General features: G+C 35.4%; 1 protein-coding gene across 1 annotated transcript; it reads left to right on the forward strand.

The window, feature by feature from the left end:
• Positions 1 to 2,821: 2,821 nt before the first annotated feature.
• On the forward strand, positions 2,822 to 26,476 carry Cyp304a1 (Probable cytochrome P450 304a1). The gene is made up of 9 exons (XM_085952926.1): positions 2,822 to 3,124; positions 5,392 to 5,640; positions 12,174 to 12,340; positions 17,025 to 17,297; positions 17,736 to 17,853; positions 19,362 to 19,542; positions 21,041 to 21,158; positions 21,948 to 22,092; positions 25,399 to 26,476. The coding sequence occupies exons 1-9, from the start codon at positions 3,028 to 3,030 to the stop codon at positions 25,572 to 25,574; spliced, it is 1,524 nt and encodes a 507-aa protein (XP_085809052.1). The 5' UTR covers positions 2,822 to 3,027; the 3' UTR covers positions 25,575 to 26,476.
• The last annotated feature ends 328 nt before the right edge of the window (positions 26,477 to 26,804 follow it).

A 26,804-nucleotide genomic window follows, 5' to 3' on the forward strand; every position in this document is an offset into this window, starting at 1 on the left:
AAAATAGGTGCTAAAATTTTAATTAATTAATATAAATACTTTGGACGCTGAAGACGCACCTGGCGCGTAATCATCGCAATGAGCGCCGATCAATGTAATTAACGTGCATTTTAAAGGTGGTAATTAAAAAATCATTATCTAGTCAGCAGCGAATGAGTTAATATATTATTATATTATTAAGGCTATACCTCAGCTGAGGCATAGTCTAAAAAGATCGTGACTATAGGCGATGCGCGGATTGTGCAAATGACGCGAGCCGAACGAAATATAATTTGTCATAAAAATTCTAGATGGGTCCTTTTAATGTTATGTTTATTATTATATTCGTAATACTAATAGTATATTCATTGACATGTTTTCTTTTTCAAGTACATGCGGAACGTTTTTTAGTCATCTTTACACGATTCAAGAATATATTCCTCCGACGCAATCACAAAACAAATTGACGTGCTCACAGGTCGACTATCGCTCTCCGACTGGCAACGCGGCCGAAATTACGTCCCACATACTGTTGAAAATTATTTGCCGTTTCACTTGTACGCTCTTAATATATTATATTAAATAATTAAATTTAAAAAGCTGTTTGCTACAAGTCGCTTTACCTGTGCGCTAGTCTTTTTTAACGTGTACCTTTTTTACTCTACATGTGAAAATAGCTCACTATTATACTACGAGTAAACGATTATCAAAAATAAAAGTTTTTTTATTATTAAAACAAAAATCTTATCACATTAAAATTTATTGTATGTTCGAGGCCCACTTTTAAATGTTGTGACAACTCAATTCAGTCCTGTTGCGTTACGGAAACGCGCCACTGATGTGATGACTTGATGAGACTGACACCACTGACAGATTGTAATTTTATTGTATTTCGACATATTAGCCCGACCGGCGAGATGCCACCGGTTGACCTACATTTTAGAAAATATGTTATACTTTTTTATAATATCTTTTATTTTATTATAATATTATCATTATTGTGACTAATATCAGGTGCACAGGTCAAAACGCGCGGGTTCAACTTTTATCGTATTATTACTTATCTATCAGCTAACATTTTGCGCAGCTATAAAACTTTGTCTATAGTAGTACCATGCATAGTTTAATTATTTTAATCGCACCATAGTTTGACACAATGAGTATGTGTTAACATCGACTAAATTGAACCCTCTTCGGGGATTAGGTAGGTATGCTGAAATTGGTGTAAGACGGTCTTATAACAAGGATTGACTGCGTCCTGCGACGTATACAAATATTCATATTATATTTTATTTAGGTACCTACTGTTACACTCCCAAATGGTCCCCATTTGGGGATGTCTCTGTGAATCTGGAGAAACCCTAATCAGTACGAAGCCGACAAATAGTAAGGGTTGATTACGAAAATAAATAATAATAAACCGGCAACGTTGTACATGTCTGGCGCTAAAATTTAATATTGGCAACGCCGCATTGGTACCACTCGCGCCGCGCGGCAGAACGCTGCAGACAGTCAGAGAGCAAACATTATTTACTCTCGCTACGCATAAAAGAAATGAAGTTTAAAAATGTAACCTTTAGTAGATATTAACGCAAATAAAACTCGTCGTTTCCGACCACAATTCCGGTGTGTTATTTGTTCACCTCCAAGTCCAGAATCCAGACGAAAAATCATAAAAAAATAAAAGTGACAGCATCTTTTCACTTTCGCAAATGGACACTGACTGCCCAGTTTTATAAGGTTTTCATAACTAGGCATAATATGGTAGCCAGTATTGGTACCTGTTCTACCAGTGAGTCACTTCCGAGAAGGCCATACCGGTGCTTAGCACCGGGAGGGGACAATGCTTGCTGTAACCTGAGAATTATTGTAGGCATATTGTATGTAACGGCAGTCTGGGAGGTTGCTCCTCGTTGGGCGGGCCGGGCTGATAAATTTAAAACTTCCAATGTAAAAGTATAGAATATATTGTCATTATTGTAAATTGGACACTGACTCTTTATTATGTAAAATATAAACCGTTCTCTTTGTCATCTTTTTGTTTATTGGATTCCTCACTTCTCAGCATTAACGATAATATATTCGATAATCACTTTTTATACTTATGAGAATTCATCGTTATCAGACCAGCTGGTTCCTGGCTGGTCCACTCTTCTCGCTCCCTAGTTCTTCGCTGCCATGTGCATCCGCTGGACTCGATGAGTTTGTCGATCTAGATTACATTGGGTTTAAGTAGGGACACGCCAAACGGGGGTGATGTAATTTGATAGAAACATACCACATTAGTGAGAAGTTCGATAGTTTTGACAGAAAATATTTATTATGACGTAGTTAGAACGACGTCGAGCGAGAGAAAATGATGCTAAATAGGCTTCACGTAAGAGTAGTCTGAAATAATAATGGTAACAACAATTAAATTTACCTTATGTAATTGGTGCGCAGTAAAAGAAATCGCAATATGCACAAATTCAAGGTCAAGTTGTTGCACTATGGTTTATAATTGTTACACAGAAAATTTTTGTACATTTGGTGCAGTGTGGCCAAGAAGTCGATTGTACTTGCTTAGACAAAATAATTTTGATTAGCATGTTTCGTTTACACAACAAAAAATTCACACCAAAGCAAAATAAGTTATATACTTACAATATAATATTATAGATACTTATACAAATATCAGTTTCTTTTTTAAGGATGTTTTTAATTTCGACTGGTATCATTATAATATTATGTTTATGATATTGTAGTTTCACTTATCGTGATACGAAAACCGGCATAATAGTATGCGTATGTATGTACCACCATATCTTGTCCACAAGTTTTATACTTTGCAGATACGTTAAACAGTTGACAGAATAAAGTCACTAGGTAAACAAATAAATATTTAAAATCCTTCATCTCTTTGTTAGTGCATATTCCAATTCAACTGTGTTCTTTAATGCACTATTTTTTACAATTTTATTGTAAATGGATAATTCGAAGACACATTTTAATAATACAATTAATACATAATTAATTAATATTTGTGGAAATCAATAACCTATATCGACAATGATTATATCAGTAATTCTAGTATCAATTATTGTGATTTTACTTATTTATTCGTTTATAAAGTTTTCTTATGACAGGCCTCCAAATTTTCCTCCAGGCAAGCTAATTATGTTTATACCTATTCGTACATAAACATTTTTTTAAATGGCTACATTATACCTAATATTATATTATTTATTTATCTACTTACATACTTACGTATTACCACGAAATATGTATAAATTTACAATATTAATACAATATTCATTCTTAAAAGTAAAGCATATGATTGTGTAGTCGGTATTATGGTACATAATAATATTATTATAATTTATTCTTTGATATACGGATTATTTTTTTATTCAAGAGTCCAGACTGCAGTGGCGAAGGGTGGAGGTAGGCTGTTAAGATCCGCCATAAATAGTGCACATTAACCTTTTTCAGTCAAATGTATATGTTTTTTTTGAAATAAGACTACAATTTACAGATGGTATTGGTTGGATTTTAAAAATCAATTAAACCCTGTCTGAACCAAACCATAATTATATTGGTATATTTTAGGCGATATGACAAAATTGTGCACATTTTTTCATTCTTACTTATTTGTTTTCGTTAGATTAAGAATACGTATGACACATATTGTTGGTTCATTTTTTTAATTCATCAAGCTATGCCTAAACCAAACTATAATAGATAAAAAATATTATTCTATCTATAAAATATCCAAATTTATGTATGATTTTATTGCATAATTTTAGATATTTTATAGATATACGAGTATTTTTTGATTATTAAATATTATGGCTTGGTTTTCGCAGGGTTTAATTGAATTTTAAAAACTAACCAACACCATCTGTAAAATGTAGTCTTATTTCAATGAAAACAAGTATGTATGACTGACAAAGTTAAGTGTGTAATATTTATGGCGGATCTTAACAGCCTACCTCCACCCTTCGCCACTGCCAGACTGAATATAATATTATGTACCTACACAAGATTTATGAATGCAATATTGTTTTTATTGAAAGCACATACGTAATTTTGAAACACTAACAATTGGGAGCAGATAAGGCGAGGGTTATAGTCACTAAGCTACCGAGACCATTTTTATCATAGCGAATAACGCAGCCCTCGTAGTCCAGAGCGTAAGGCGCTGGCCTTACATCCGGGGGCTACCGGTTCGGTTACAATATATTTATGTGATTTTTCAAAGCCTGGGTTTTTGTGATTGTCACTTTTCTATAGTCCACGATGGTCACGCGGCTTAGCGTCGGCCTATAGCGTCGTGGGTCCCAGCTTCGAATCCTGGGTCTGACAAGTAGATACGCATATTGTTTTCAATTTGTGTATGAGTCAGAGTATGGACCTAATAGGTTGAGCAAATGGCTAACATCCATTTCTCGTAAAAACAAAAATCTGTTAATACAAACCTCCACACTATGAATTTCGGAAAACTTAATAGATATTTGTATGTATGATTCATTCATAGATACGTGAAAATTATGTGGTTATTACTTATATTATATGATAAATAAAACATAAGATGGTATGTACTTACCCTATCAAATGAAAAATTAAATGTATGAAGTAAAAAAAATGGTAGACAGTAAAGTTGACTATAAAAGTTGTTTATAAAAATCTTGAATTTATCCTTCAGATTTTGGAGGAATTATGTTGGTGTTTTTTCAAGCCTCGAAAGGACCGAAACTAACGGAAGCGCCGTTCCGGTTCATGAAATACCTAATCAAAACAATCGCTCCGCCTCATGAAAATAATAATTTAATCATCATAAGGCATAGCTACTACCATAACAAAAAAATCTAACATTTGTTTTTATAAAATATCCATAAAATTAGATAACTATGTTAATAGTTTCGGCAAATTATTGACCACTGAACTCGGAGTTGAGTTTGTAAAATTTTCAGGATGTGGGGGCCATGGGTACGACATAATATTATTATGATAGTTATCACTTTTATTTTATTTTTTTAATGATTTTGGAGTTAAGTGATATGTTAGAATAGCTCTGCTGGTAAGACTTGGACGATCAATATTGCACTGATGTAGAGTTCATTAATTGAGAAAAAATCCGGACAATTGTTAATAAATTTTTGATTGCCTGCTCGGAAAAACTAAGAAATGAAGATAAAAGTTTCCGAGAGAAAAAAGCATTTTGACAAATGCCCTCCATTTACATAAATGTATATGTGACGCATAGGTACATAGTTGAATAAAAAGTGGCGCCATTTTACGGGGTTACGCGTATACCGGCGTTTTTCTTATGCGTTTGTGACGCTACTAAAATACGCCACTGTGTAAGAACGCTGACGGAGCGCTACTACTGGGTTGATACGTACTAATATTATAACGTTATTATCTCTCAAGGCCCACCTCGTCTTCCAATATGGGGAAGCTATTGGTTACTACTCGCCCTCGACTATCAGTTTCCTTCAAAAGCCCTTCACTGGCTCTCAGACGTTTACAAGAGCAAGTTGGTGGGATTATATTTGGGCGAGTTCGCTGTGGTGGTCGCGCACGGAGCTGATGCTGTCAAAGAACTCCTGGTGCGAAGGGAGTTCGACGGGCGGATGGACGTGATTGTGGGAAGACTGAGAGCAGATGGCAAAAGACTCGGTAGGTATTTATGTTATTCCCGTATTTCTCGGAATTTAATTCATTCGCAATTTATAATTATATTTCTATCTTTTGGTATCGATTCAGAAGGACAACGTGTATCAGAGCTTCGGCGGTTCACCCAATTTGTCGAACAAAATATTGCCTTTGGGGATGATGATGCGTGTGAAGATAAAGTCGTAGTTGCTTGAATATTGTGGGAGAATTTATTTATCGATACAATAATAAATAAATATAATGATAAAGATAACACAGTGATGTTATCATCGCGGGCACGGATGTTCTATGATGAGATTTACTATCTTATTGAACTGACTGGCGATGTACCGAGATGTAAATATAACCGAGAGACTGGACTCGAGATGAGTAGTGTGCCTAGTGATGAGTTATGGATCGTCTTTGCTATTTATACAAATGCAATCCATATAAGAGACATTGTCGCAATAAATCAAATCATGATAGACTCTAATGATTGCGGAAATGCTGAAGATCGCTTCCGCTACATTGTTTTTTTTTTTTATAACAAAACATACATAATAAAGCAGTGGTTTCCAAACTTTATGTTACTATGTCTCCCTTTAAAAAAATCTAATCTTGGCGCCTCCCCCCCCCTTTAAAAATGAAAAAATATATATAAAAATAAACAAGATTTTACTACTTATATTATATTCATTTTTAAATTAATTTGATTTTCGTGCGAGTCGTGCGACGAATGTGCTTGTTTTAGCACAATCAATTTCAATAGTAGTCAATCCAAATTCATCATCGTTCATTGATAGATGGATTCTATCATGTGTCCCAGATACTGAAGCGGGCCCCCAGGCCAGGATCTTTCAACCACAATTTTTAAATATTAATAGCCTTGAAACAAAGCAGCAAACTTTTTTTTACTATTAATAAAATAATGTGAATAGTAAACTAACCAAGTACTCAATAAATAAATTTTTGTTTGCTTCAATATAGTCTCTTGCAAAAATTGCGCAATTATTGATGTTTGTATTTTTTTTTCGGGATTTCGGCCTTCGGGACTTCGTCCGGCACCCAGTACCTAAGTAGTTTATCAATCAAACTACTGAAACATTTATACTTAGCAGATAACTTACTTAATATTTTGTTTGTAATTTCATACTATCTTAAAATACGCATTTATGCATAATAATATACATGTTTAAGCTTTATTGTAATATTAAGTCGATAAAACGCTGAAATATAATGTTATTTTCATTCTAACATCTAACATTATTTTTAATATTTTGTTAAGTGAATAAGTACCCATGTATAGACAATAAATTAATTGATTATGCACATCTTTCAGTTTTAGCGAAGGAAGAATTATTTTCTTTCAATAAACATCATAAGGCATAATAATTATTCTCAATCTATATCAAAAATGTGTCAAGCGCGAAATGTATAATAAGGTACAACTACTGAGAAGACAGAAGCATATTAAACTGACTTGCTTATTTACTCCAACAAATCGTAACGTACGTCTATTCCTTTGCGCATTTAATTCAACTGTGCGGCGTCCAATCCTCCCGGAGGCCAATTGGGTCGGCGTCGAATTGGGTCGGCGTCCAATTGGGCCGGCGTCCGATTGCACCGGCGGCCAATTACCGGAGGCCAATCGGCGGAGGCCAGTTCGCGGTGCCAAATCGTCCCATTCCCGTCAGCCACAGATTGCCGCAATTTGTGGTTGATTGCAGTGGCGCACCCAGGATTTATTATTGGGGGGGGGGGGGCCAAGGAGGAGAATGTAAATTAGTCCCATAGGCTCTTTTTCTTCTTCATATAAATATTTTTACATATTTTTACAATACACCGCGATATATTTGTACAGTTTCTTCTAGTTTTTATTAAATTGGAGGCATAGTGGCGGTAACCGTTGAGCGTGTCATCAGCGACTGGCGGATTGGAAGTGAACAGCGACCATGCTGGACATGTGTACCAAGTATGCTAAAACATTACTTAAATAATATCGGCTGTGCTACCCGCTTGGTCTAGAGCAGTGTTTCCCAAAGTGTGGTACGCGTACCCCCTGTGGTACGGGAAGAGTTTGGTGGGGGTACGCGCTGCACCGGGTTATGGCTACGCCTGGTGCAACAAGCATTAATACAACATCTATGCTAGAAGGTTTATCGCATGCGGAAGAAGAGCAATTGTTGGAATTATTAGCTTCAGACGGATTCTTGCAAAATATATATAAGGAGTGTACTTGAACATCATTTAGGTTGCAAGTGCAACATGTCGACTGTGTTTAGGAAAAAGGGTGTAACCCACACAGAACAAATTTTACAGGAGAGGCAAAAAACATTTTTTGAATGATTTTGATTCAATATTAATAAAAAAAAATAGTCACAGACATTGGGTGCATGATGATTGATGATTTGGTGTAATATCTTTTTGATCTACTAATAATTAAAGAAGTTTTTACAAAAAATCATTAAAATTGAGGGTAAATGCTTTTTTCCTTAAATTAAAACTTAATTAAAACTCAATTAAAACCTGAATTTAGATAATATTCCGCATTTGCGGCTTACTTCCTTTTTACAGAACATGTATTTAGTTGTATACATTGTTAATATCTAATAAAAGCACTTTTCGAAAAAACGAGGGTTACGCCCTTTTTCATAAACACAGTCGATGTGTATCCAGTTTCAACAGAGAAATTCCTGAAATACATCTTGCCTTTTCCAACTTCATATCTATGTGAAGTTGCTTTTTCAGCATTTGTAGACATTAAGTCAAAAAAAAGGAACAGTCTTTTGGGTGTGGAAACGCATCTCTGATTAAAGTTAATAACCAGGGAACCGAAGTATGATGATCTGTCGTTTCAACATAAATAATTTCATCCTTCTCATGGTTTATAATGAATGTTATTTTTATAATATAACTTTTATTTATATTTTATTATGAATGAATTTTATTTTTCGTTTATTATTATTTTGTTTATGTACTACAAAAGGAATATATAAATATACTAGCTGACCCGGCAAACGTTGTTCTGCCATATAAATTATTTCTAGTGAATATTTTGGTTATTAAATAAAAAATAACGAATGTATCGTAAGTGTGTGGGGATGGGATCTATGACAGAAAGAGGAATAGAGCGCTGTAGACGATGACAGCCGATAAAAACAAAAAAACATCAACCATTCACTTTCTCAATTCAAAATGAGTAATGATGTTCATAATGAATGAATTACCTGTGACAGGCTCTGGTTGTTTAATGTTTATGCAATATCCGTATTGTCCCTTCCAGAAAATTATCGGATATTGGAGAGCGTCGTATGAACGGTGTGTGTCAGCGATGAACTCCAGATTATTGTTTCTTCTTCGAATCACGATTTCTCGCGTCGATGTGCGGTCGCCAACCATGATTCCAGCAATGTCGTCAACAACAGGCGCATTGAATCGACGCATGTGCTCTCCAGCTGGTGTTTTATCAGAATTGATGACAATAGCGTGATTGTCACTTTGCAGTTCGTGCATGTGTGCTTTGAAGAATTTCAATAATTCATTGTGCTCATTCAACAGGGCGTCCAGTTCGCCGACAATGCGCCTGGCATTAGGCGAATTAAGGCTATTGTAGCCGTAATGTGCATCCACATGATTGATGTCCTCACCGCCCATGAAGTAGATTTGTAAAAATGTATGTGGTTCGTTTGGCATTGGCAGCAATGAGCCTACTTTGTGGTATATACTTGGCCTTTGATTTTGAACGTAGAATGAAATTGTTGACCATTTGCCGCAGTATTGTGAACTATTTCTGTTGCTCCAAACGAAGTCATTTGGAAGCATGAATTGAATGTGCGAATGGACTTCAGGAACAGGTTTGAATCTGGAACCATGCCGATGAGCAAGCCGTTCAATGGTTCTGGTGGTATCTCAATTTCTGGTAGTTGCACTTTTCCTGATGCGCAACACATCCCGGCTGACTCATGTTTGAATTTGAGCGCATGACAACGGGGACATTCTTTGTCCATAGCTCCAATCAGCACTTTCGGATGAGCGGAATATTCAATATCTGGCTCGTACTCGAATGCGAGACGAAGGAACGAAGCGGATGTAAATATTCGATGTACTTGTTGGCGTTGTCGGTCATTTGCTCTGCGTGTGTTAACTACAAACCGGCGCGCTTGGCTCCGTTCCAATTGTCGTTGTTGATTTCGTTCAGCTCGTGCCTCTTGTGATTGAGATGCACGCAATTGCGAGATGCTTACACCCACGTATTTGTTATCTTGTTGGATTTGTTCGTCTGTTCTTTCTGCTATTTCGCATGTTTGTTGCATTATTCGTTCGACGGCCCAAATGGCCCCCCTTGCGTCTTGCTGGCATTATGCACTGTAATACACGCACATAAAAATAGATAAATTAAAATAAATCGTACAAAATTTTGCACGCACTGCGTTGTGATATGCCGAATGAAATGTCAAAATGACGCGACGCTTCTCTTGAATTCTTCTCGGACGTAGCGCCATCTGTCATTCAACAACATAAACAATTTCGTTCTGTTTGAAATACGAACGACGGTTAAATTTGTTCATACAAAAATAATAAAATCGTGATTAAAAATGGGAGGGTGGGGGTAGGAGAGTGAAAATTTTGAGTTATATGTATTTTTTTATTCCAAATAATAAAAAAATACAAAAAAAAAATTGTCAAAAAAATAAAAGAAAATTTTTCTGGATAGAGATACCCTAATCACCTAGTGGTATGAAATATACTTGTTGACCTATTCTCATACCTAAAAAATATACATAAAAAAAATCATAAAAATCGGTCGAGCCATTTCGGAGGAGTTCGACCACAAACATCGTGACACGAGATTTTTATATATATATAGAGATTTTGATTGTTATTGAAGTACTTATATGCATTTTTCTTTGACGAGGAGTACTCAGTGTTGTACGAAAATTATAGAAGGGGTACACAGATGTCGAAAGTTTGGGGAACACTGGTCTAGAGAGCCACAATATTTGTGCCAAATTCCACCGAAAAAAATGTTCTTTTGATTTACACGGGTAGTCGTAGTAGTATCGTTGTAGTCGTTCTTTCAAACTGCTTCTCTGCCACAGATGCTCTCTGCCATATTTGACATGGCTACAAAGAAGAAGCAAAGAAAATGGACGAGGATAACCGTAAAAGTAATGTTGAATATACCGAGACTTCGCGTTTATGTACCTGTATTTATGTGTCGGGAAAAATTGGCGCATTCAAATTTAGAAAGATACTACAACTAAAAACTCGTAATTTTGCACTAAATATTCTGTCGTTGATGCAAGGAAGAAAGCAGCTGAGGAGAAGAGTCAACAAAAATAATGTTCTGCATTTGATTAGGTACTGAATAAAATCTTTCAACAATGTTAATATTTTTTAAGTTTTGTGGTTAGTAAAAAGATTTCCAAGAGAGGAAATCAAGAGTAAATTGAAAAATCGATTTATTGATGAGAACCTGGAATCGTGCTTAAAATTAAATCAACAACATACGAACCTGACTTACCCAAACTTTACAAGGAGATGCAAGGCCATTATTTACATTGAGTTTGTCAGTCATTGTCATGATTCAATTTTATGGATACCTGACTTACAATTTAATTTTTATTAATAAATAAGATCATTATTACGTATTATATTCAGTTTTATTCAGCGTACCTACCTATAATTTAATTAGGACTTAAAACTTTAACTAAAGTTTATTAAGTAAATTAGCAGTGTACCTACTTACTACCTACGTAAGTATATAATTTAAGTTTAAGAAATTTGGCTCTCAAAAGAAATCTCAATCGTTGTACTGTTGATATTTGGCTCTATTGACTAATGAGTTTGCCGACCACTGGGCTAGGGTATTTGACGGGCCCCCTATCCACCGCTTAGATTAAAGGCAGTGTGAAACAATACATTAACGTTTTTCAAATTGTGTTTTAGTTCAAATTGAGGTAACTTATACAGTGAATTATTGGCGATTTTCAATACATCTACTTTAATAATGGAGCTGTCGAGTATCGACACATAATAATCAGAACATATATTGGACAATTATATAATTTAAAATGTTCATAGTCATGAAGTATAATAACGTCTGATTTTTACTATTAAAGCTAATTTATGTGTTTATCTCACTTATCTGGCCAACCCGGCACGCCGGGCCCCCAGGCTAGAGCCCTGTCAACCCCCCCAGCCATGACCTATACCACTCCGGAATTCGGGTGGACACCGAGAATTTCATTAGGGAACAGGTTTCTAAAAAAAACCTGACATTAGTGTTTCTAAATTTTTGTGTTAGAAATTAAAATCTAAGAAATTTTACCTAAAAGGGTGCTGGAGAATTACAAATCATTTTTTGCCGTGTTGTTTGTCTAAGTCCAAAGTATAGTTTATTGGCTTTCGCTTTCAATGTGTAAAATCATTCTGATGATTTTCATATTTGGGGGGGGGCAAGGCCCCCTGCCCCCCCCCCCCTGGATGCGCCACTGGTTGATTGAGGTTTGCCTAAATAACTGTTAATATTGATAATATTACCTAATATTGATTAGGTATATTTTTCACCGATGGAATGTACTGGCTCGAACAAAAACGATTTACGTTGCGGTACATGAGAGATTGGGGCTTCGGCCGAAGATGTCCTCGACTGGAGCAACTTATTGCTGATGAAATAACAGCTTTTATCGACTTCTTGCGAAAAGGCCCCCATGAAGACCAGGTGAGAAAATTTAATTTTAAATTTATATTCAGGCCATGGAGGAGTGGATAATTTCAAAGTCCATTGCCAATATCCCCAAGTTGAAGATTTATAGAAGAAGAATAGTTGTAGATAGGTACTACGAAATAATGATATAGGTACCTATTTACTTCGGGGTTATCGTTGTTTTACATTTTAAATGTACCTATTTTGATTATTTTTTTTAAATTTATCTTTGGACCGCAGTGACGTCCCTAGACAAAATGCCGCTCCTAGGCAGTGCCAAAATGCCGCCACATTTTTTATACAGTACTTTTTATCATCCTTTTATGATTCAAATATCTAAGAAATGTGTTGTATGGATACATTACTACTAACAAAATATATACCACTAAAAATCTAATTTAAATGCCATCTCTGCTTCAATATACAATATTGTGAGTCTACGGTTTCAGATAGGTACATTTAAAAATACACCTGACAACTTCCAAAACTCGCGAGAGACTTACAAACATATTTGGATATTTTTTAAATTAGGTGCATTGCTGTTCACCAAGAACGTGACGTCCAACGACAACGGAAGTAAACTAGACATCGCAAATCCGACAAAAAAATGTCCTGTTAAAACTTGTATAGTACCTAGTTAATACATTAATTTGTTTCTAACCAGTGAGCTGATTTTTTTAATGGAAAGATATTTCCGATATTACGAATGTTATGTAGCTATTTCTATATAAACCTAATGATTCTCCTCGATTTGCCGTCCTTTGAGTAACTGCTGCCCCCAAGCGACGCTCAATCTGCCTACCCCCACGGTACGTCACTGTTGGGCCGTAACCGCGTCTACCAATTCCATCAATGAAAAAATTTCTTATGCAACAGAGTCAAGGTGGAGTACAGTTCAGTTATGAGGTATACAGCGGAAAACACATTTTGAAAATAGCCGATATACTGAATTATTTGTTAGGTTAACCTTACCAAATCTAACCTAACCCAAACTAACAAATAATCCAGTATATCAGGTATTTTCAAAATATGTTTTCCGCTGTATTTCTCATAACCGAACTGTACCGATATCTTTCTAAAGGGAATGGGACGATTTGGCACCGCGAACTGGCCTCCGCCGATTGGCCTCCGGTACAATCGGACGCCGGCCCAATTGGACGCCGACCCAATTCGACGCCGACCAAATTGGCCTCCAGGAGATTGGACACCGCACAGTTGAATTAAATGCGCAAAGGAATAGACGTACGTTACGATTTGTTGGAGTAAATAAGCAAGTCAGTTTAATATGCTTCTATCTTCTCAGTAGTTGTACCTTATACATTTCGCGCTTGCCACATTTTTAATATAGATTGAGAATAATTATTATGCCTTATGATGTTTATTAAAAGAAAATAGTTCTTGCCTCGCTAAAACTTAAAGGTGTGCATAATCAATTAATTTATTGTCTATTCATGGGTACTTATTTATATTTACAACAAATATTAAAAATAATGTTAGATGTTAGAATGAAAATTACATTATATTTCAGCGTTTTATCGACTTAATATTATAATAAAGCTTAAACATGTATATTATTATGCATAACTGCGTATTTTAAGATAGTATGAAATTAAAAACAAAATATTAAGTAAGTTGTAGTATATTCTTGGGTTTTCACCGTGTCTCCTTCTTCCTTCTTTACTCGACGTTTCGGGCTCGTTGCAGAGGCCATTATCAAGAGATATGTTTTATGATGAAATGTAAATGAAAAACATATCTCTTGATAATGGCCTCTGCAACGAGCCCGAAACGTCGAGTAAAGAAGGAAGAAGGAGACACGGTGAAAAACCCAAGAATATACTACGATAAAAAACAACCGTGAAAGCCTCAAACATTATATTAAGTAAGTTATCTGCTAAGTATAAATGTTTCAGTAGTTTGATTAATAAACTACTTAGGTACTGGGTGCCGGACGAAATCCCGATGGCCGAAATCCCGAATGCTGAAATCCCGAATGGCCGAAATCCCGAAAAATAAAAAAATACAAACATCAATAATTGCGCAATTTTTGCAAGAGAGACAAAAACCCATTTTTTGTGGAAATATAAAAAAATGTAAAACACAAACATCAATAATTGCGCAATCGTGAGCGCAATTTTTGTAAGAGAGACAAATCCCATTTTTGCGGAAAATGGGTTTTTCCGATTGCGCAATATTTTTCAGGAGAGACCATTTTGTAGAACGAATGGATTTTGTGTCTCTTGCAAAAATTGCGCAAATCACGATTGCGCAATTATTGATGTTTGTATTTTACATTTTTTTATATTTCCACAAAAAATGGGTTTTTGTCTCTCTTGCAAAAATCGCGCAATTATTGATGTTTGTATTTTTTTATTTTTCGGGATTTCGGCCATCGGGATTTCGTCCGGGACCCAGTACCTAAGTAGTTTATCAATCAAACTACTGAAACATTTATACTTAGCAGATAACTTACTTAATATTTTGTTTTTAATTTCATACTATCTTAAAATACGCATTTATGCATAATATTATACATGTTTAAGCTTTATTATAATATTAAGTCGATAAAACGCTGAAATATAATGTAATTTTCATTCTCACATCTAACATTATTTTTAATATTTGTTGTAAATATAAATAAGTACCCATGAATAGACAATAAATTAATTGATTATGCACAAATTTAAGTTTTAGCGAGGCAAGAATTATTTTCTTTTAATAAACATCATAAGGCATAATAATTATTCTCAATCTATATTAAAAATGTGGCAAGCGCGAAATGTATAAGGTACAACTACTTGACTTGACTTGACTTTGACTTTTGATCATCCTTTAGTGTTTTGGGGCACGCCGGCGTTAGCCTCATCCCCTTCGTCTCAATTATTAGGTCGCTAACAAGGATTCGCATGATTCGACGTGGTGATGTTAATCTCCGGTCCTTGATGGGGGCCGGGATAGGGTACAACTACTGAGAAGATAGAAGCATATTAAACTGACTTGCTTATTTACTCCAACAAATCGTAACGTACGTCTATTCCTTTGCGCATTTAATTCAACTGTGCGGCGTCCAATCTCCCGGAGGCCAATTGGGTCGGCGTCGAATTGGGTCGGCGTCCAATTGGGCCGGCGTCCGATTGTACCGGCGGCCAATTACCGGAGGCCAATCGGCGGAGGCCAGTTCGCGGTGCCAAATCGTCCTAGACCCCTTTCTAGATGCCTTTATATGATACCTTGCATTTACTATTGAGGTTTCTTTGAGAACTTTGGCACACAAACTACTCTACTTAGATGCTAAATCATAGGAAATTTGTACCGGCTGAGAAAAATGCCTTATTGAAAACCAATTTGTCTACCTCATCGGGTATTGTTGATTTAAATTAGGCCAGGGCCTATGAAACCACGTTGCAAAAATCCTGGAAAGTTCTTTGTAGCGCAAGGCAGTGGGGATTCTGTTGAATATTTCGTCGTATTTGTTGGGAACTGAGAACTGCGATTTATACCGCATTTTTTACATGGAAAAGAAATGTCGCATTTGACTGATATTCTATTCTGAGCATATACTTATTATAACTTTTATGACTGGAATCACTGGATCTGAAAGGCGTGGATCATTGTTACATGTCACCGTTTATTATTTTCATTATTTTTCGTAGCATTAAATTTAAAAAAATACATTTTCAATTTTCATTATATACCTAGGTACCTACCTAGATATTTTTTTTATTTTTGGCAATCGCATTTTAACCTTTGGAGTGTCTCACAAGTGAGTGGGAAGAGATAGTAACAATAAAATATGCACCTAGAGACCGCATACTGCAGATGTACATAAGTCCATCGGTCATAGATCAATATCGATTTAAATCCCACATGTAATTTTTCAACCACGTTATCAGTAGATAGGTAGATCAAACGAAACATCATTGTTTGAATTATCCAGTGACGTCCCGTGGGGGTCGGCATGTTGTGCATTGCATCGGGGCGGCACATTTTAACGAGCGGAAAATTCAGGAACGAATATAAATATTACTTATTTTGAGAGCAACGGCGGTTTTCCATATAGCAGACGATACTGATACATCATTAGAAAGTATCGACACCTTAGTTAGGAAAATAGTCGTGGAATATACCTACCTGAATCCCGACAACATATTATTATCAAACCATTATTTTATTGTGATACCCAGTCTAATATTTATTTTTATTGTCTATTGTGTTAACACAACCAATTTTTTCTCTAGGGTGCCTTCAAACCTGTCCATGCCACAAACCTCATCGTACCTAAAACCACCAGTGTTTGAGCTCAGTAGATGATGTGTATGTAAATTTAAAGATTGTTGGTATATTTATCTGTTTAGGTTACATAATGGTTACTTAACAAAACTTGAAAATAAAAATGAAAGGGGGTGGCTTTTTACGTTTGCTCAATGGTGGCACTTCGTCTAGGGACGTCACTGGAATTGCCTATCGTTACCTTGGAGAGTCGGCTTTGTAGGCAGCTTCGATTCTTGTGATGTTCTGCGGTGTGTACCGCAAGATTTCGTGTTTTGAGGCATTTTAAGGTGGGTGTATGGGCTAATACCTAGGTACTGTCAGATTAATATGAGTTCATTGATATTAACCTATATATTCAATGATTGGTAAAGTCACATTATGTGTATAATTCTTGTGTGTTCACTGAATGTCATAAATTATTTTTCAGGACGTTGTCAAACGTGACTTGGTATTTCTGCCAGACGCCCTCTATCCACCTCTGATCAATTCACTGTTAGGAGTATTCCGCGGCCAATCACTAGGTCCGGAAACCTGGTCCCGCCAACGGGACGTCGGTAGAGCTGCTCTCTTATTCCAAAGAAATGGAGACGATTTGGGTGGAGCGTTAAGCATGACACCGTGGATTAGGCACATCATTCCTCAGGGTAGTGGTTACCAGCAGCTTTGCGCTGGAAATCAGATCATGAAGGATTTTATAAGGGTATGTTTAGTATATTTACAATAAATTATATAGGTAGATATATTATATTATTTGAGATTAGAGTTAAAGATATTTTAAAATTACAAAACGTAAAACTATCGATTTAACAGTGACATACTATTATAATAGTGAGGATGCGGCAAATTAAAGAACAAAATATGAGATTTTGTCGTGTAGGAGCGACCAACCAATGAGTAGGTATCGATTGTTCTGCTAGGCTTACAGGCGGAAAACTCAGCTATAATATCATATTGTGATATCATAATTTTAGTTCTTTTTTAAAAACTATTAGGTACCTCCTAGCTGTTGATCCTAATAATTATATGACTGGTTTGAACTGCTTCGTGTCCCGCTTTTAAATCCTCTCAAAGAACATCATCAGTTACTCAGTTACTGTATATTATTATGATGTATTAAAAATACTCGTATTTATTGCAGGACATTGTTGATGAATGTAAGCGAAATTTTTCAGAAGAGTACGATGACAACTTTTTCGACAAGTATCTTAGGATCATGAGAAAAGAGAATGAAACCAAAGAAGATTCCACTTTTTCAGGCAAGTATTTGATTGTTTAATACAGGGGTAGTCAACCTGGTCCTTACCGCCCACTAGTGGGCGATCCAGCTTTCATGGTAGGCGGTAGAGATTTTAAAAACATTTTCATTATGTTTTCAAAAAATTTCCCGTGACAATTTAAATTTCAGAAAATATACTATTTGTATTATAGCCCTCACATAAGTTTAGTTCACGTTACGTAAGTGAAACTAAATGGCGCTATAGTGTGACCGCAAACAAAAGAGCATATGTAGGTATGCAAAGTATAAATAAAAAGATAGATTTAACTACAGTAAGTTGTTTTATAAAGATTTATTCTGCCAAACTTAGAGAAAGTCTGACATAAAGTATTTGGTAAGTAATTAATAGTATATGCTTTAACTTGTAACTTTATAAAGTAAAGTTATTTCCCTAATTTATAAATCACCATTACAGTGGAACCGGTGGGTGGTTTGAAAATTTTACTACTAACAGAGATACATAAAGCGGTAGGTATAAAAAGGTTGACTACCCCTGGTTTAATATCTAGATCAGTCAGTATCACATGGTATTCCGGTAGCCCGCGTCCAGGATACTGTGGCAATTCACAAAAACCTGCTACTTTCTTTGAATTGGAAAAAAGATGTACTTATGTGTCTCTTCTTGGTTGTTCCCGATCGTGAAATTCCGTCATCTTCTGAGTGACCATGACTTTCCACCACTCTCGATTCTCTGCTTCTCTTGGGGCAGAGAGAATGCTGCCCCCAGTAAGCTCCTTCAGTTGACCGCACCGACACTCTTCCGTTGCTTCTCCTTCCCTGGAGGCTACACAAAATACCAGTCTCTTCAGTTTATCCGGTCCGCGCCGAACAATATGTCAAAAAAAACTGCAGAATGCATCTCAATCATATTATTGTAAAGAGCCGTTCCTTTATCGGTAGTCTCAGGATGATTGACTGGTTCGTCCTATACTGTCCAAAGAAATACAAAGCATTCGGCGCCAACACCACATTTCGAAGACATCAATTATTGCCTTCCGCTCCCTTGCCCCATGGTTCACGAATCAACAGCGTCTAAAAATATAGAACATTAATGTTTGCACAAGCATAATTTTCGTGGCAATTGAAATTCCCCGATCCTTGCATGTGGTGGTAGAATGAGTCATCGAATTTGTTGCGACTGTGTGCGCTTTCTTATCTCTGCTTCATATCTGCCTGTTCCACTAATGGTTGATCTCAGATATACAATCTCGACCATTATTTCTAGGTTTTTGAGTACATATATTTGCTGCTGTTAGAGTAAGCCTGATCGATAATATTTTTATGTGACTTTAATTTAATTGTAATAATAATTATGGAGAGCATATTATCATGCGGAGGTTTATAGATCATAGCACCAGGGCCGATTCTAGGAAGTGTGAGGCCTAATTGGAACATGTCGCGAGGCTCCTGGGTATAGGGCATGAATATTATTATGAATGAATAAAAGCGTACAGGTAAATTTATTGAATTTCGTTACTCCATTTACAGAGGAGCAATTGATAATGATTGGAATTGATTTCCTGTTCCCTTCATCATCAGCAAACGCAGTTACGCTGACATTGCTGATCCGCGAACTGCTGCGGAGTCCTGATGTCCAGGACAAGATCCACGCAGAGATTGATAGCGTGGTTGGTCAAGGTCGACTACCGAACCTTGACGATAGAAATAAGTAAGATACCTATCTTGATAAATAATATACAAACATGGTGTGATTACCTACCCTAAGTATACTTATTTTACCTCACAAAGACGCGTCCTCATTTCGTCGACTGTGATCCCTGACCTATTAAAAATAAACTGTCCTTTAATTGTTTCTACTGCGGGGTACGCCTCTGTGAAGTAAACTCTTAAACAATTATTTAGTATGTATATACATAATCATGCCCACACATCCTGAAGTGGGCCCCCGTTTTCCAAATGGTGTTCTGCAGAGTAAAATTAGCGATTTTTGGTATTTTTTTTTACATCCACTGAATTGAGTACCTATCACACAGAGACACACAATAATATAAAATTGCATCGCACCACCGCATATTGTAAAATGTTATTATTCTTAAAGTACTTTACTACGATGTTTTTAAACTATACGAGAAATTTTGTGATGTGTGTTTATCTCACAAATTTGGTCGTCCCACCGCCAGGGCTCCGCTGAGCCCGGGGCCCCAGGCTAAAGCCATGGATATAACACTGACATATCTCAGAAACACACTAACATCCCGTATTGTTTTCAAGATTTTCTTTAAAACGTGTGTTTCTGACATGTTTCCGAATTATGTGTGTTCAATAAGAAATGATAGGTATACTCTTACATCTTGTGAATTTTTCGTTGATTAAAAAAACTAGTTTATAATTATTAGAATTTAAACAATCTTGACCTACATAATATTGTCTGCATGCAAATATTTACAATCACGATGACAGTTATAAAATAAATAATATTTATGTTGAGAATGTTCATAGACAAAATAATGCTATCAGCATCATTGATTCGTATGCAAAATTGAAGATAAGGATAGGTACCTCTACTCGTCGATTATGCGGTAAATTTAATCATCTATGAAGCAGTACCTACTTGAATGAATGGGGACTCTTGACGATTTTTTTGTTATTTAGGTAAGAGGGTAGGTACGTGTCTTTAACGAACAAATCGATAACAGTTGTACGATCTCTTATATGCAAGATTTAACAGTCAACGTTAGTTTGTCAGTAGATACCGTCAACGAAATAATGTCATTTCCAGCGCTTTAAACTTACCGGAACTCACAGGAGCGCAGCTCCTGTTCGTGAAATCCCTGTCATTATCGCTGTCTCGTCGAAAAATTAAATATGGCATTTCAGTTCGTGAATCATTAAAAAGTAATAAAATATGAAAATTGTCGGAATTATAGTAAAAAATAATATTTATGACGTGACGTAAACTTCGATTTTTGTCTGCAGTGCCGACCACATTATGCCCTAATCTTGCATGCCACGCACTCATAAATACTTTATTTGACGGCCTGTACTTGGCAGACATATTTTTATATGATACATACATATTTTCGGAAAATTATCGAGCGCTCCGGTTCCTAAAATTTTCTATTTTGAGCGCTGAATGTTTGACGGTGGTTGGTAAATGAGTCTCCAATATTATTGGCATGTAATTATTCTAGTATGTATTTCTTCAGGATGCCCTACACAGAAGCTTCACTGCGTGAGGTGATGAGAATAGTTCCTTTGGTGCCACTAGGACTACCACATCGAGCTCAAGTTGACACTAATTTCAATGGATATTTTATTCCAAAGGTTGGTGGTGTTAGTAATTTTGCGAGAACCATAAGAAACTGCATTTTCTGAAAGTAGATAATTAAGAAATAAATCATTGCAGATCAACTCTCAAGAAAATACTTAAACAACCATGTTACCATACGTCGTATAACATGAAAGTGGCAGCATTATTCTTATCAAATCTAGCATTTTTTAATAAGCAGCTTTTAAAATTCGTATCATTCCTGGCATATGGCATTTTTTGACACCGCAAACAGCTTCTTATAATCTAGGATATTATATCGGATTTTCTTATTGTACCTTATGCTTATATCTTATAAATATAGTCAATGCTAAATACAATATGATGACCTGCATTAATTTTATGACTTATTTTATTAGTGATAAAACACAAAATTCTTCTATGATCTTTGGTCTTGTAATAAATATAATTATGAAATATTTTTTTGAAATTCTATTTTCTAGACACCTTTTGAATTTTGAGAAAATCTGTCATTTTGTGAACGTGAATGAATGGCATATTTTTTTGAATGACATGTTTGCAACAGTTGGTAAAAAGGGGAATTCAGTCTTTATAATATCTACTTTATTTAAACCATTGTTTTAATTTTTTTAATTGTGTATGAGGTATAATTTTTACTCTTTGATTACGCTAAAACAGATGTTTTACGTTTGACATTTTTGGCCTCGATTTGAAAAATTGGATCATTTAGGTAGGTACCTACCTACTCACTACGATAAACTAATTTAATTTAAATATACCTACACATCATTAAAAACGATAAATCTTTTATACTCCTTATCCAGGACACTATGATGGTGGCAAACATCTGGAGCTATCACATGGACCCGGAAATTTGGGATGATCCAAATAGTTTTCGACCGGAAAGATTCTTGGATGAAAATGGGCGATTAGATTTGAAGAAAGACAAATCGCTTATATTTGGAGCAGGTAAGTGACGTTCACCCCGGTCCTGGAATAGTCTCAAAGGTACTTTATCTACAACCGGTCCTGCCCTCGGACCGATTAAGAACCTTTGTTTGGCTAGCTCGATACTATTCGGGGAGAGGGTGATCAACTAAAGTTCTCGATTGACACTTTTGGAATACACTTGATCATTATTATTTAACTTCATGTTATTTAGGACCACTACCTAGCGATAGGTTAGCACCTAGATTATTAATTATCTGATTGTCTTTCAGATCGAACTTATTTTCGTAAATATTTACGTAAACGTCAAAGACAGCTGACTATCTGTCACTTCCCTTAGTATTAGATGTTTTTCATGAAATGTTTCGTTGATTGTTTTTTTTTCAAAATAAAAATGAAAACTCCTTTTGGTAATTCAATTCAAATTATTTATTAAATTATTCTCGATAAACAAATTTAATTTCTTTTTAATTAATTATAATCGACAATTATACACTTTAGTTTAATTTCGAATAATTACATAATTATTTTATAATCTTATTTAAATTAATTATTAAATAAAGTTAATCAATTATAATTATTTTATGTTTAATTAATGTACGATTACACACTTATAACTAAGAGTCGCCGACCGTAAACTTTAAGAAGCTATGCTCCTTTTATATATATAATAGATCGCGAATAGATGACGCGTATTATGACGATATGTTTACTATATCATCTGACAGCCCGAACCACGTGTCGCTTACGATGACGTTTCAACTCGTGACACGTCGGACGTAATCTTCGTAAACGAATTACTTCGCGAAAATAATTAAAACTATGTGAATTTGGTGCGCCCTCAGGCACAACCTCACGGTGATATGAGAAGATCGACTACTCGACTACTACTACTAACGGTACATAAAATGCAGGCCGTTATATAGACCCACAGCGGGAAAAACCCGAGATTTTGACGTCATTCGAAATATGAACCAATAGGAGACCGTTCTATCTCTCCACAGAGCTAATGGCCAAAGTTTCGGACCAATCATAGAAAAGCCGTTTATTTCCCGGCTTTTCCGGAAAATTATGATCATTCAATTGAATAAAAATATATATTTAATTAATACCTATAGGCGGTACAAGTTTGATAACAATCGTGAAAGTCCTTATAGGGCTTTTGACACAAATTGTCCAAATATCTGTTAGTTCGTTTATCGAGCTAACGGAAAGGAAAAATGAAAATATTTTCGCTAAAAATAATACGCAACAGAGGCGTGAATCATTAAAACTACCGACTGGCTACGTATTCGCAAAGAGAATGGCAGAAAACAAACTTGTCCGTTTCTTTTATGCAGGACTTTTGCGGGCTAATTACGGATAATCGGAAAGGGTTGCGATTAAAATTTATTCAATTATATTTATAGAACACTTCAACTTAAAGGTATAACATTAGTTTCAATCAAAATTTCTATGACAAGCCTTCATTTATTGAGTTTGAAAATTACCTATTTCGGGTAATTTAATATTGATCTGTCGGGGTTAATTGACAGATCTAAAGAATAATTTTTATTTGTAAATTAGGAGAGCAACCGAGTCCTTAGACTTACATTGTCAGAATTTCCATTTTCGAAATTCCTTCATTTAACTTTTACAAAAGTAGGTACTTAAATTGGTACCCTTTTTATTACGATTCAAAATATTAATTTATTATTTAAATTGAGTGTGTGTAATCAGTACTTACAAAACGTAATCATTAGATTTTATATACGACAATATTTGATATCATAATTTATTTATTTAAGTTATTTTACTTTGGCGTCGGCAAATAGATCGAGGCCAAATTTGAAAAAAATAAAATTTATTTTTATATAATTCAAAATCAGATTAAATACAAATGGACATTTATTTACAATGTTTAGCAAATGATATCCCATAAGTCGTTTACAATTTATTATCTATTTTTAACCTTAATCCTATACATTTCAATTACTTACATTCCACCTTATAAGACCATTTGGTCCCCTTAAAAGAAAATTCATCCGTAGTTCATTCTGAGGGGCTATAAGTCACTCAGACTGTACTACGGGACTCAATACACAATAACTTTGTTTAGAGATTGGGCACGTATTTTTCAAGTAAAATCGACATTCACGGTCGGATCGAAAAGTTGTGACGTCACCAATTTATTAAGGAAAAATGCCGGCTGAGGGCCTACATTTTGGGGCCGTGTCAAACGTCCCTACTTGAAAGAGTCACAACTGTGAGTGTCCGATCTCGATAACGTCCGTCTCACCTCTAAACTTCACTATATATAAAGCAGTTAAAAGCAGTTAGTATAAATTTCTATAATGAAGTACACACTACAAATGGGTGGATGCACATAGATTACTTTATTTATATTTATTTATAGTCGACCCAGCATCGAGTCTTAAAAGTAATAAAATTTTGATACAAAACAAAATTTGATTTTAAATATCTCATTTCTTCAAAATGGAAAGCTGCATAACGCGAAGCTGTCTTCGTCATCAGAGAGGAAGTACGACCGGCCTCTTCATTGTAAGCTGCACTCTTTGTTTGAATTGTACGTAATACATTTCACCGTAACACTGTTCGCTTATGAGCTGTCTTACCAGAAAGATATGACCGTATAGCATTGAGATCATAAGATTACTCGTTGTCCGTGGAGCTTTGAAGACAGTAATATTACAATTTTATTAGATTTGTAGGATAATAGTTTAATTTTCAAGCCCCGGTAGTCCCCACATTCTCGCCACAAATTTTAAACATAATGTAGAGGGCTGGCCCACCGACTCTGACGGTCGGCATATTCCTTGTTGCACCATGGTTTCAAAGTCTGCTTTTGCAGCACGAAGTTTGTAATGCGCCAGTCTGCAGTCAGAGGGAGCGGGAGAAGCGCCGAATGTACATGGTGTGTCACCGTCACCGCAAGCGGGGGAGCCGGACGAAATCCCGAAGGTCGAAATCCCGAATGGCTGGAATCCCGAAATCCCGAAAAATAAAAAAATACAAACAATCATAATTGTCAACTACCAACTCGAAAGAAAAAATACTACTTTTTATAAAAGAAAATGCAATAAAAAAAACATAAATTGACAATTATTAATATCTTAGTTTCCATTTTTCCACAAAAAAAAAGGTTTTTTGTCTCTCCACGGAGATAAGTCCTGCCAATGAACGTATTGTACGTCAAAGTGTTCTTAGGATTTTCTGATGACTTTTGGGAGAGTTCCCTTGGTGAGTATCTGAAATATTTCGCTATTGCGTCTCTTCGTCGTTGGTCATTTTATATTGATAATTATTATGTATGTTTTTATTTGAAAGGTAAACGATTGTGTGCCGGAGAAACTTTCGCACGGCAGACGATGTTCTTACTGGCAGCTGGCCTGTTCCAGAACTTCCACGTGTCAGCAGCTGAAGGTGTACCTTTTCCCGAGCTAATACCTGGCCTCATCACAACCCCTGAAAACTTCTGGGTCAAATTTACCCCAAGGCATTAATTTTAATAACACATTTATAATATTATCATCCATATATGACGTCACGCCCTAATGTGAGTGAGGGGTTCTTATATATGTGATAAATTGCGATGATGGGAATAAGGGAGAAAACAAAACCAATAAAATATTAACCATAATTTTCTGAGAATAACACATTCCGTGAGAATATCATATTATAGTTAATCATTTTTGGCGTTTAGAAATGATTTTTAATGGTTTTGGAAGGGGGTTTTAAACATAACGTTATTTAGACTTGACTTACTGACGAAATGTGTCAATGCGCAAATAGGGGGTGACAATACCTAAAATGTCATTATTATGGATGACTCTTGAGAACGGACTCTGCAACGAGCCGAAAGAAGGAAGAACAACCCAAAAACCTTATACGAGTAGGTATGTACATTACGTATACATAATTTTACTAAGCTTTGCGTTACAATTAAAATATCATAATGTTAATACCTATCAATTAATAGAAATTAGTCACAATAATGTAAGAAGTACTTATTTTAATTAGTAGTGAGATTGAGTTTGAAAGCCGTTATATAAGTAGCTAATTATTAGTATTGATAGAACTGGTAGAGGAAGGCATTGTAGCCAAGACGAAATCACTTTTGAATGGTGTCAGCGTCATCACCAACACCTAAATGAATCACCTGCATCGCCATAAGAATCTTTCGGGTTAATTTCCTAAAAATTTTGATAAAATGAATCATCATTGAAGCAAAATGTCTAAAATTATCAACAGCCAAATTAATAACTGTACCTACACATTAATAGCCACCTACCTATAAATTTGTTGAATGTATAAATTTAAAAAATATGGATATGGTAGGTACCTACCAATTTTTTTCTGTACTTACATATTATTTACTTACACATTAAATATTTAGTAAAACATTTATTGACTTTTATTTTACTTACTTTTCTTTACTTAAAAATAGGTTGTGATCGAGAAATAATCAGAAACGACCAATATCGAATTTCGAAAAATAAATAAATAATTTCGAGAAACCGTCAATAATTCGATTTGAGAAATTGTTAGCTAACATAAAAAAACCTAAAACTATTTACATTCTGAACGGAAGTTATTATTCTCTCGGTGACTTGTTTTTAATTCTCAAGAAATCAAATAACCAATCTCAAATTTTTGAGAAAACAAATATTCTTGAATTATCGAATCTTGAGATATCAAAAAAGTCGAAAGATCACAAGCTCTAGTCACACGTA

This window comes from Rhyacophila brunnea, unplaced genomic scaffold, assembly GCF_057557595.1.
Source record: "Rhyacophila brunnea isolate RB1 unplaced genomic scaffold, BYU_Rbru_1.0 scaffold_10, whole genome shotgun sequence".
Taxonomy (NCBI): Eukaryota; Metazoa; Arthropoda; class Insecta; order Trichoptera; family Rhyacophilidae; genus Rhyacophila; species Rhyacophila brunnea.

Excerpts from the sequence above, each read along its gene's own strand:
- Cyp304a1 (XM_085952926.1), top strand. The coding sequence starts at position 3,028 with ATGATTATATCAGTAATTCTAGTATCAATTATTGTGATTTTACTTATT. Across the intron at positions 5,641-12,173 it reads AGCAGATGGCAAAAGACTCG|GTATATTTTTCACCGATGGA; the intron begins GTAGGTATTTAT and ends AATATTGATTAG. Across the intron at positions 12,341-17,024 it reads AAGGCCCCCATGAAGACCAG|GACGTTGTCAAACGTGACTT; the intron begins GTGAGAAAATTT and ends ATTATTTTTCAG.